The 13208-nt window shown below is 44.8% G+C and overlaps 1 protein-coding gene across 4 annotated transcripts in view; it reads left to right on the top strand.

The window, feature by feature from the left end:
- LOC139415803 (LIM domain containing preferred translocation partner in lipoma) overlaps positions 1-13208 on the top strand; it is a 469906-nt gene that overhangs the window by 125497 nt on the left and 331201 nt on the right. For 2 of the 4 annotated variants that reach the window (XM_071164015.1, XM_071163951.1), the window contains one exon: positions 4833-5008. The exons of the other annotated variants lie outside the window; for them this stretch is intronic. In XM_071164015.1, the coding sequence (XP_071020116.1) occupies positions 4837-5008 (172 nt within the window). In that variant the 5' untranslated portion in view covers positions 4833-4836. The remainder of the gene's footprint in view (positions 1-4832; positions 5009-13208) is intronic. 4 annotated transcript variants of the gene reach the window in all.

Raw genomic sequence — 13208 nt, 5'->3', positions numbered from 1 at the left:
TTTTCATCATCTCTGTTTTCATCATCACTGTCATGAACATCTCTGTTTTTATCATCTCTGTTTTTATCATCTCTGTTTTCATCATCTCTGTTTTCATCATCACTGTCATGAACATCTCTGTTTTCATCATCTCTGTTTTCATCATCACTGTCATGAACATCTCTGTTTTTATCATCTCTGTTTTCATCATCTCTGTTTTCATCATCACTGTCATGAACATCTCTGTTTTCATCATCTCTGTTTTCATCATCACTGTCATGAACATCTCTGTTTTTATCATCTCTGTTTTCATCATCTCTGTTTTCATCATCACTGTCATGGACATCTCTGTTTTCATCATCACTGTCTTGAACATCTCTGTTTTCATCATCTCTGTTTTCATCATCACTGTCATGGACATCTCTGTTTTCATCATCACTGTCTTGAACATCTCTGTTTTCATCATCTCTGTTTTCATCATCTCTGTTTCATCACTGTCATGAACATCTCTGTTTTCATCATCACTGTCATGAACATCTCTGTTTTCATCATCACTGTCTTGAACATCTCTGTTTTCATCATCTCTGTTTTCATCATCTCAGTTTTCATCTCTGTTTCATCACTGTCATGAACATCTCTGTTTTCATCATCACTGTCATGGACATCTCTGTTTTCATCATCTCTGTTTTCATCACTGTCATGAACATCTCTGTTTTCATCATCACTGTCATGGACATCTCTGTTTTCATCATCTCTGTTTTCATCACTGTCATGAACATCTCTGTTTTCATCATCACTGTCATGAACATCTCTGTTTTCATCATCACTGTCATGAACATCTCTGTTTTTATCTGCCAGCATAGAAGGGCTGGGATTTGCAAACACACGTCTCACTATCTGTCTGCTCTAGAGAGACGAGAAATAGTGGAGACTTGTTTCGATCAGTCCTGACAACATGTTGCATCACTATTTAATAAGAAGATGGAGAACAAGATATAGGAGGAAATAAATCCCAGAGTTTTGACGCAGGTACAGCCAACTAGCACTAGATAGCAACTATACTTGGAGTCCTAAATCAATATAATATGGCAACATGTGACTGGAGGGAGTCCCCCCCCCCCCCCATCACTACTGAATACATACAGCCTTATTTTGAGTTCGTTTCATGTCATGTTGTTGTCATTATCTTCCTCTTTCAGCGATATCTCCATGTAATCTGTCTGGGTCGAAGAATGAGCCTCCGTTAACCGTTCATTCTGGATGGTTAACAAGCCGTAACCAACGGCTGCAGCACAGCAATCTTCTCCGTGGCACTGGTCAATCAATCAATCAATCAATCAATCAAGTGTATTTATAAAGCCCATCTTACATCAGCTGATTTCACAAAGTGCTGTACAGAAACCCAGCCTAAAACCCTAAACAGCAAGCAATGCAGGTGTAGAAGCACGGTGGCTAGGAAAAACTCCCTAGAAAGGCCAGAACCTAGGAAGAAACCTAGAGAGGAACCAGGCTATGAGGGGTGGCCAGTCCTCTTCTGGCTGTGCCGGGTGGAGATTATAACAGAACACGGCCAAGATGTTCAAATGTTCATAGATGACCAGCAGGGTCAAATAATAATAATCACAGTGGATGTCGAGGGTGCAACAGGTCAGTACCTCAGGAGTAAAATGGTCAGATTTCATTCCTCTTAGTCATGTTATTAACCAATAGGTGCCCTTCTTTGTGAATTGAGGTTTAAATTCACTGCTGGACTGAGGGACCTTAGTGTGGGGATACAGAGATGAGGTAGTCATTCAAAAAGAATGTTGAACACCATTATTGAACACAGAGTGAGTCCATGCAACTTATTATGTGACTCGATTTGACTCACATTTTGACTCCTGAACGTATTTAGGCTTGACATAACAAAGGGATTGAATACTTATTGACTCAAAACATTTCAACTTTTCATTTTTTATTAATTTGTCAAAATATCAAAAAACATAATTCCACTTTGACGTTGTGGGGTATTGTGTGTAGATCAGTTACAACATCTTAATTTAATCTATTTTAAATTCAGGCTGTAACACAACAAAATGTGGATAGGATCAAGGGGTGTGAATACGTTTTGAAGGCAGAGTATAAGCTAAGCTGACAGCATGATCATGGTGAATAGCATGGTGAATAGCATGGTGAATAGCATGGTGAATAGCAGGGTGAATAGCATGGTGAATAGCATCTTTACACACTGAAACCAATGCCTGCTTCCGTTTGATTGGTGACAACGTGTCAACCACTCACGTCGTCCTCCGGTCAAAAACTATGAGTGTGACCTGATCTTAACTCTTCCTCTGCAGAACCACGTCGACCAGGGACTTAACCCGTCTTAACTCTGCAGAACCACGTCGACCAGGGACTTAACCCGTCTTAACTCTACAGAACCACGTCGACCAGGGACTTAACCCGTCTTAACTCTTCCTCTGCAGAACCACGTCGACCAGGGACTTAACCCGTCTTAACTCTTCCTCTGCAGAACCACGTCGACCAGGGACTTAACCCATCTTAACTCTTCCTCTGCAGAACCACATTGACCAGGGACTTAACCCATCTTAACTCTGCAGAACCACGTCGACCAGGGACTTAACCCGTCTTAACTCTTCCTCTGCAGAACCACGTCGACCAGGGACTTAACCCGTCTTAACTCTGCAGAACCACGTCGACCAGGGACTTAACCTGTCTTAACTCTGCAGAACCACGTTGACCAGGGACTTAACCCGTCTTAACTCTGCAGAACCACGTCGACCAGGGACTTAACCCGTCTTAACTCTGTAGAACCACGTCGACCAGGGACTTAACCCGTCTTAACTCTGCAGAACCACGTCGACCAGGGACTTAACCCGTCTTAACTCTTCCTCTGCAGAACCACGTCGACCAGGGACTTAACCCATCTTAACTCTGCAGAACCACGTCGACCAGGGACTTAACCCGTCTTAACTCTGCAGAACCACGTCGACCAGTGACTTAACCCGTCTTAACTCTTCCTCTGCAGAACCACGTCGACCAGGGACTTAACCCGTCTTAACTCTTCCTCTGCAGAACCACGTCGACCAGGGACTTAACCCGTCTTAACTCTGCAGAACCACGTCGACCAGGGACTTAACCCGTCTTAACTCTGCAGAACCACGTCGACCAGGGACTTAACCCGTCTTAACTCTGTAGAACCACGTCGACCAGGGACTTAACCCGTCTTAACTCTGCAGAACCACGTCGACCAGGGACTTAACCCGTCTTAACTCTTCCTCTGCAGAACCACGTCGACCAGGGACTTAACCCGTCTTAACTCTGCAGAACCACGTCGACCAGGGACTTAACCCGTCTTAACTCTGCAGAACCACGTCGACCAGGGACTTAACCCGTCTTAACTCTGCAGAACCACGTCGACCAGGGACTTAACCCGTCTTAACTCTGCAGAACCACGTCGACCAGGGACTTAACCCGTCTTAACTCTGTAGAACCACGTCGACCAGGGACTTAACCCGTCTTAACTCTGCAGAACCACGTCGACCAGGGACTTAACCCGTCTTAACTCTTCCTCTGCAGAACCACGTCGACCAGGGACTTAACCCGTCTTAACTCTGCAGAACCACGTCGACCAGGGACTTAACCCGTCTTAACTCTGCAGAACCACGTCGACCAGGGACTTAACCCGTCTTAACTCTGTAGAACCACGTCGACCAGGGACTTAACCCGTCTTAACTCTGCAGAACCACGTCGACCAGGGACTTAACCCGTCTTAACTCTTCCTCTGCAGAACCACGTCGACCAGGGACTTAACCCGTCTTAACTCTGCAGAACCACGTCGACCAGGGACTTAACCCGTCTTAACTCTGCAGAACCACGTCGACCAGGGACTTAACCCGTCTTAACTCTTCCTCTGCAGAACCACGTCGACCAGGGACTTAACCCGTCTTAACTCTTCCTCTGCAGAACCACGTCGACCAGGGACTTAACCCGTCTTAACTCTGCAGAACCACGTCGACCAGGGACTTAACCCGTCTTAACTCTGCAGAACCACGTCGACCAGGGACTTAACCCGTCTTAACTCTGTAGAACCACGTCGACCAGGGACTTAACCCGTCTTAACTCTGCAGAACCACGTCGACCAGGGACTTAACCCGTCTTAACTCTTCCTCTGCAGAACCACGTCGACCAGGGACTTAACCCGTCTTAACTCTGCAGAACCACGTCGACCAGGGACTTAACCCGTCTTAACTCTGCAGAACCACGTCGACCAGGGACTTAACCCGTCTTAACTCTGCAGAACCACGTCGACCAGTGACTTAACCCGTCTTAACTCTTCCTCTGCAGAACCACGTCGACCAGGGACTTAACCCGTCTTAACTCTTCCTCTGCAGAACCACGTCGACCAGGGACTTAACCCGTCTTAACTCTTCCTCTGCAGAACCACGTCGACCAGGGACTTAACCCGTCTTAACTCTTCCTCTGCAGAACCACGTCGACCAGGGACTTAACCCGTCTTAACTCTTCCTCTGCAGAACCACGTCGACCAGGGACTTAACCCGTCTTAACTCTTCCTCTGCAGAACCACGTCGACCAGGGACTTAACCTGTCTTAACTCTGCAGAACCACGTTGACCAGTGACTTAACCCGTCTTAACTCTGCAGAACCACGTCGATCAGGGACTTAACCCATCTTAACCCTTAACTCTGCAGAACCACGTCGACCAGGGACTTAACCCGTCTTAACTCTGCAGAACCAATATGCCTGTTGCTTACGTAAGCTGAAGACTATACCCTGACCTTGTTCTTCCTCTTCTTCCTCCTCTTCCTCATCCTCCTCCTCATCCTCTGTAGGACCATGTGGACCAGCGAAGGCGAGGTTCAGGTGACAGGGCGGATGGAGACCACCCCTGCCATGGGCGTCCCTAGTATCTCTGTTTCCCAGCAACAGGCCCCTAAGAAGTTTGCCCCTGTGGTTGCCCCCAAACCTAAGTTCAACCCATACAAGGACCCCACTGACCTTGCAGGAGGTAAGAGGGGACGCAAGTGACGCAAGAAGGGTGCATGTATTGCAGACGAAACTGAAGTGTTTGTTGGCCACAATTGTATGGACTTGACAAAGTCTTGCGTTAGAATGATGAAAAAAGACTCCTATCCAGGGGGTTTTAACCTCCTCTATAGTCCCAGTACTGACTCCTATCCAGGGGGTTTTAACCTCCTCTATAGTCCCAGTACTGACTCCTATCCAGGGGGTTTTAACCTCCTCTATAGCCCCAGTACTGACTCCTATCCAGGGGGCTTTAACCTCCTCTATAGCCCCAGTACTGACTCCTATAGGGGGTTTTAACCTCCTCTATAGTCCCAGTACTGACTCCTATCCAGGGGGTTTTAACCTCCTCTATAGCCCCAGTACTGACTCCTATAGGGGGCTTTAACCTCCTCTATAGTCCCAGTACTGACTCCTATCCAGGGGGCTTTAACCTCCTCTATAGCCCCAGTACTGACTCCTATAGGGAGCTTTAACCTCCTCTATAGCCCCAGTACTGACTCCTAAATGGCACCCTGTTCCCTGGTCAAAATGTAGTGCACTACATAGGGAACGACGTTTCATTTAGGACACCAGCTCAGGTCTGATTGGACCTGGCTAGAAGGCTGTCGTTGCTTTCCTTCCGAGCGTCGTTTGATGATAACACTTTGAAAACCTGACAGACAGGGACTGATTAGGGACTTGTTTTTTGACGGTTGTGTGTGTGTGTGTGTGTGTGTGTGTGTGTGTGTGTGTGTGGTTGTGTGTGGTTGTGTGTGTGCGTGTGTGTAGTATGTGGTTTCTCTGTACATCATGTACATGTCTTATCTGGTGCTGTCTGTTTCAAATGGCACCCTTTTCCCTACATAGTGCACTACTTTAGACCAGAGCCCCTATTCCCTACATAGTGCACTACTTTAGACCAGAGCCCCTATTCCCTACATAGTGCACTACTTTAGACCAGAGCCCCTTGTGGGTCTGCACTACATAGGGGCTACGGGTTACCATTTGAGACAGAACCTTTCGTTGGCATATTCTGATAAGCCACGTTGTGTTGTTCAGTATCTGGTTCCTGATCAGGGTTGGTTTCTTCTGGTTGAGTTCTTCAGCATTCTCGTATAGTAACACTGCCGTGTCACAGCCGATTAACCTACATCTGGGAAAACAATGAATCAGAGCCCAACCATTGAAACACCTCAGTGTTTTCTATATCAATGGGTAAAAAAGAAATCTCATATACATATTTTTGGTTGTAATATGTAGGACATTCAACAGTTTTTTTGTGTGTGTGTGTTGGTCATATCTAGTGTGCTCTGTGAACTGTAATAGCAAGTGTACCCTGTCTTTAGAGCAGACTTTCCTTAAATCAACGCCCGCTTTATATATTCATGTATATCATGAACAAAGACACAGCGCCGTTCTCCATCAAAAGAAATCCAAGGGTGATGTAAAAAATGAAAACACCACTCAGAACCTTGAATCATTATTATTAGAATAATTTTTTTTTACTCTGTGAAAAAACACCAAAAATAGATTCGCCTTGATTAATACCGTTTTAATGCAAAGATAAAGAAGTTTAAGTCATATTCCTAATCAGTAAGCTTTTTAGGACTGACACAAAAATAAACCTCACTGTTACTATGGAAACCACTATAGAATAGAGCCGCTATCAGCCAATTAGGGAGTGAAAGAACACCTTTATTATAAAAAAAAAAAAACGGAATAATACTCCTCTAAAGAGCAAATTAACCAACGGCCAAAGTGCAAACCAGTATTTGTTCGGAAGTTGCTTTGAAAGCTTTGTGTAGAGAATTTGGGATTTGGCTCTTAAGCAAACAGGAGACTGACTTCCTCAGAGCAGGGTTCCGTGGCTTTGATTTGAGATCCATAAATGGACCTGTTAAATTAAAGTTTGTCCCAAATGGCACCTTATTCCCAATGTAGTGCTCTACTGTAGACCAGAGCCCTATTCCCTATATAGTGCTCTACTGTAGACCAGAGCCCTATTCCCTATATAGTGCACTACTTTAGACCAGAGCCCCTATTCCCCTATATAGTGCACTACTTTAGACCAGAGCCCCTATTCCCCTATATAGTGCACTACTTTTGACTCAGAGCCCCCATTCCCCTATATAGTGCACTACTTTTAACTCAGAGCCCCTATTCCCCTATATAGTGCACTACTTTTGACTCAGAGCCCTATTCCCCTATATAGTGCACTACTTTTGACTCAGAGCCCCTATTCCCCTATATAGTGCACTACTTTTGACTCAGAGCCCTATTCCCCTATATAGTGCACTACTTTTGACTCAGAGCCCCTATTCCCCTATATAGTGCACTACTTTTGACTCAGAGCCCTATTCCCCTATATAGTGCACTACTTTTGACTCCGAGCCCCTATTCCCCTATATAGTGCACTACTTTTGACTCAGAGCCCCTATTCCCCTATATAGTGCACATGGAAATGAAATGGAATTTGCCATGCTAGTTCATTAACAGGAAAACAGTTTTAGAGAAATGTAATTTATAACCTGAAAACACACCAAAGCTTTGCAGTAGGTCCACTACCTCAGGGACACATGCTTTCAGGGTCTGATATTTATGAAACACGTCATCTGCATACAGGGAAACTGGGTTCCAGTTACCATCTGTAAATACCATGTTTTAATGGTGTGGCCTTTTATTTCATAATGGAAAGGGGTTCTATCGCCAGGGCAAATAACAGAGGGGACATTGGACATCCTTGGCGTGTGGCCCTTGATAATGGGAAAAATTAGTGAATGCAGTTTCTAAGTACTGGGGTATGAAGTTCGAACCAAAGCCACATTTTCCCAGTACAGAGAATAAATAGTCCCATTCTACACTGTGAAATGCCCTTCTCTTCATATTAAGAGATTATTATTTTAGTAACGCCAGAAGAAAGCGTGTAACGTTGAGACGAGTGTTAGAGGAGTGGCGACCCTTTAATAAATCCTGTCTGATCCGTTGATATGATGTCAGTCATAGTAGACTCTAATTGAGAGGCGAGCGATTTCGGGAATATTTTTAACGTCTGCATTTAAAAGCAAGATCGGTCTGTATAAGTCACACTCAGATGCAGCTTTCTCCCCGGGTTTAAAAAACAAGTATGATCAATGCCTCTGTCAGGGTTTGGGGTAAAGAACCCTGGTTCAGGGTTTGGGGTAAAGCACCCTGGTTCAGGGTTTGGGGTAAAGAACCCTGGTTCAGGGTTTGGGGTAAAGAACCCTGGTTCAGGTGTTGGGGTAAAGAACCCTGGTTCAGGGTTTGGGGTAAAGAACCCTGGTTCAGGGTTTGGGGTAAAGAACCCTGGTTCAGGGTTTGGGGTAAAGAACCCTGGTTCAGGGTTTGGGGTAAAGAACCCTGGTTCAGGGTTTGGGGTAAAGAACCCTGGTTCAGGGTTTGGGGTAAAGAACCCTGGTTCAGGGTTTGGGGTAAAGAACCCTGGTTCAGGGTTTGGGGTAAAGAACCCTGGTTCAGGTTTTGGGGTAAAGAACCCTGGTTCAGGTTTTGGGGTAAAGAACCCTGGTTCAGGTTTTGGGTAAAGAACCCTGGTTCAGGGTTTGGGGTAAAGAACCCTGGTTCAGGTTTGGGGTAAAGAACCCTGGTTCAGTTTTTGTTTGAACATTTCAAGAAGGAGCGGTGCCAGTTTGGCAGAACACTTCTTGAAGAATTCGATTGGGTAGTCATCTGGGCCAGGGTTTTTCCCACTGTGCATTGCTGTGATTGAATTGAAAATCGCCTATAACTGCGAAGATTGACCACTTTCCTCTGTCCTCTCTGTACTAATGATAGGAGTTTGCGAATTGTCAAAAAAAAAAGTATTCATGATTGAATTGTCTTCAGGTGATTCTGGTGTGTAAAATGTTTTGCAAGTATTATTAATTGAAGTGGGATTAACCGCTAAAACACACGAGGTAGTGTACATTTTGAGGAAATGATTTAGCTTCTAAAAACAATTTGAAGTGTTTCCCACAGTGTAGATGGAGAGATCGAATCTGTTTCATTTATCTCAGTAAAGATGTCCATTGGATAAAATGGTGCATAAGGAATTGTTCGAAAGTCACAATGATGTTTTTAAAGTCTCCATGGAGTGGGATCTGTACGATTCAACAAGACGTGGAGTGACAGAGGAGAATGATCACTAACAACAATGGGAGTATTCTAGTTACTCAATAGAATGAGAGGTGGAGTGACAGAGGAGAATGATCAATAGAATGAGAGGTGGAGTGACAGAGGAGAATGATCACTAACAACAAGGGAAGTATTCTAGTTACTCAATAGAATGAGAGGTGGAGTGACAGAGGAGAATGATCAATAGAATGAGAGGTGGAGTGACAGAGGAGAATGATCACTAACAACAATGGGAGTATTCTAGTTACTCAATAGAATGAGAGGTGGAGTGACAGAGGAGAATGATCACTAACAACAATGGAAGTATTCTAGTTACTCAATAGAATGAGAGGTGGAGTGACAGAGGAGAATGATCAATAGAATGAGAGGTGGAGTGACAGAGGAGAATGATCAATAGAATGAGAGGTGGAGTGACAGAGGAGAATGATCAATAGAATGAGAGGTGGAGTGACAGAGGAGAATGATCAATAGAATGAGAGGTGGAGTGACAGAGGAGAATGATCACTAACAACAATGGGAGTATTCTAGTTACTCAATAGAATGCGAGGTGGAGTGACAGAGGAGAATGATCAATAGAATGAGAGGTGGAGTGACAGAGGAGAATGATCAATAGAATGAGAGGTGGAGTGACAGAGGAGAATGATCACTAACAACAATGGGAGTATTCTAGTTACTCAATAGAATGAGAGGTGGAGTGACAGAGGAGAATGATCAATAGAATGAGAGGTGGAGTGACAGAGGAGAATGATCAATAGAATGAGAGGTGGAGTGACAGAGGAGAATGATCAATAGAATGAGAGGTGGAGTGACAGAGGAGAATGGTCACTAACAACAATGGGAGTATTCTAGTTACTCAATAGAATGAGAGGTGTAGTGACAGAGGAGAATGATCAATAGAATGAGAGGTGGAGTGACAGAGGAGAATGATCAATAGAATGAGAGGTGGAGTGACAGAGGAGAATGATCAATAGAATGAGAGGTGGAGTGACAGAGGAGAATGATCACTAACAACAATGGGAGTATTCTAGTTACTCAATAGAATGAGAGGTGGAGTGACAGAGGAGAATGATCAATAGAATGAGAGGTGGAGTGACAGAGGAGAATGATCACTAACAACAATGGAAGTATTCTAGTTACTCAATAGAATGAGAGGTGGAGTGACAGAGGAGAATGATCAATAGAATGAGAGGTGGAGTGACAGAGGAGAATGATCAATAGAATGAGAGGTGGAGTGACAGAGGAGAATGATCAATAGAATGAGAGGTGGAGTGACAGAGGAGAATGATCACTAACAGCAATGGGAGTATTCTAGTTACTCAATAGAATGAGAGGTGGAGTGACAGAGGAGAATGATCAATAGAATGAGAGGTGGAGTGACAGAGGAGAATGATCACTAACAACAATGGGAGTATTCTAGTTACTCAATAGAATGAGAGGTGGAGTGACAGAGGAGAATGATCAATAGAATGAGAGGTGGAGTGACAGAGGAGAATGATCAATAGAATGAGAGGTGGAGTGACAGAGGAGAATGATCAATAGAATGAGAGGTGGAGTGACAGAGGAGAATGATCAATAGAATGAGAGGTGGAGTGACAGAGGAGAATGATCAATAGAATGAGAGGTGTAGTGACAGAGGAGAATGATCATTAACAACAATGGGAGTATTCTAGTTACTCAATAGAATGAGAGGTGGAGTGACAGAGGAGAATGATCAATAGAATGAGAGGTGGAGTGACAGAGGAGAATGATCACTAACAACAATGGGAGTATTCTAGTTACTCAATAGAATGAGAGGTGGAGTGACAGAGGAGAATGATCAATAGAATGAGAGGTGGAGTGACAGAGGAGAATGATCACTAACAACAATGGGAGTATTCTAGTTACTCAATAGAATGAGAGGTGGGGTGACAGATTAGAATGATCAATAGAATGAGAGGTGGAGTGACAGAGGAGAATGATCAATAGAATGAGAGGTGGAGTGACAGAGGAGAATGATCAATAGAATGAGAGGTGGAGTGACAGAGGAGAATGATCACTAACAACAATGGGAGTATTCTAGTTACTCAATAGCGGGAAGAAGGGCTTTATCTACGAAGAAGTAGTCTATTCTAGAATAGGAGTGTTGCACATGTGAAAAGAAAGAAAATAATTTGTTGAGTTGAGTTTATTTTTGAGTTGAGTTTATTTGTATTTTTACAGGGACAGTGCACATTAATCAACGTTTCAGTAAAAGTGCCGGTTTTAGCCAGCCGGCTAATTTTCAACCGCAGTCCCTGGGCAGGTTATTAAAAACAATTACAATACAGACAATAGTAACATAGGACAAGCAAGACATAGCAACATAGGACAAGCAAGACATAGCATACAGAGCAACATAGGACAAGCAAGACGTAGCATACAGACAGAGCAACATAGGACAAGCAAGACGTAGCATACAGACAGAGCAACATAGGACAAGCAAGACGTAGCATACAGACATAGCAACATAGGACAAGCAAGACGGCATACAGAGCAACATAGGACAAGCAAGACGTAGCATACAGACATAGCAACATAGGACAAGCAAGACATAGCATACAGAGCAACATAGGACAAGCAAGACGTAGCATACAGACAGAGCAACATAGGACAAGCAAGACATAGCATACAGAGCAACATAGGACAAGCAAGACGTAGCATACAGACAGAGCAACATAGGACAAGCAAGACATAGCATACAGAGCAACATAGGACAAGCAAGACGTAGCATACAGACAGAGCAACATAGGACAAGCAAGACGTAGCATACAGACAGCGCAACATACCGGGGATTACCGGGGATAGAGGAACGTCCACGGCGCTACACATCCTGTCTGGCTCATAATGCATATTCAACTCTGGACATTTCTGAGGGAAGATAATGATCTGGGGTTTGAACGACCCACACCAATTCAAGTCGCCTCCAAAAAATGGCGTGAGTTGAGATAGGGCTGTAAAGAAATACGTCTGTTAATAAACTCAACATCGTCCCAATTGGGAGCGTAAACACTTAGTAGCAAAACAGAGAAATAGAGAAGCAGATACCCAAACCAAACGGCCTTGTGGGTCAGAGATGGTCAGCAGTTGGAATAGAGAGGAAAACCCTGCATAAGACCACCACCAAGACCACTCCTGTGACAAATTAAAAGGCACTGAAAAGTTAACCAAAATACTTTTGTAGAAAAGTATTTAATATTGAAATGAATAATGAAGGCAAAAAAACGTCCCCGTCTCATCTCGTCCCACCCCCGTCCCCCCTTGGAGACACCAGCTTGTCTGCTCACTCAAACCCACAGTCTGGAGAGGTGTGGGGCCACTTGGAGACACCAGCGTGTCTGCTCACTCAAACCCACAGTCTGGAGAGGTGTGGGGCCACTTGGAGACACCAGCTTGTCTGCTCACTCAAACCCACAGTCTGGAGAGGTGTAGGGGCCACTTGGAGACACCAGCTTGTCTGCTCACTCAAACCCACAGTCTGGAGAGGTGTGGGGCCACTTGGAGACACCAGTTAGTCCTCTCACTGAAACCCACAGTTTGGAGAGATGTGGGGTCACTTGGAGACACCAGTTAGTCCTCTCACTCAAACCCACAGTCTGGAGAGGTGTGGGGCCACTTGGAGACACCAGCTTGTCTGCTCACTCAAACCCACAGTCTGGAGAGGTGTAGGGGCCACTTGGAGACACCAGCTTGTCTGCTCACTCAAACCCACAGTCTGGAGAGGTGTGGGGCCACTTGGAGACACCAGCTTGTCTGCTCACTCAAACCCACAGTCTGGAGAGGTGTGGGGCCACTTGGAGACACCAGCTTGTCTGCTCACTCAAACCCACAGTCTGGAGAGGTGTAGGGGCCACTTGGAGACACCAGCTTGTCTGCTCACTCAAACCCACAGTCTGGAGAGGTGTGGGGCCACTTGGAGACACCAGCTTGTCTGCTCACTCAAACCCACAGTCTGGAGAGGTGTAGGGGCCACTTGGAGACACCAGTTAGTCTGCTCACTGAAACCCTTATCATTTTTATGTCTTATGCTCCTATTT

The sequence above is a fragment of the Oncorhynchus clarkii genome, chromosome 1 (genome assembly GCF_045791955.1).
Source record: "Oncorhynchus clarkii lewisi isolate Uvic-CL-2024 chromosome 1, UVic_Ocla_1.0, whole genome shotgun sequence".
Lineage (NCBI taxonomy): Eukaryota > Metazoa > Chordata > Actinopteri > Salmoniformes > Salmonidae > Oncorhynchus > Oncorhynchus clarkii.
The sequence above is the reverse complement of the archived record's forward strand: the minus strand, read 5'-3'. Positions and strand labels throughout refer to the sequence as shown.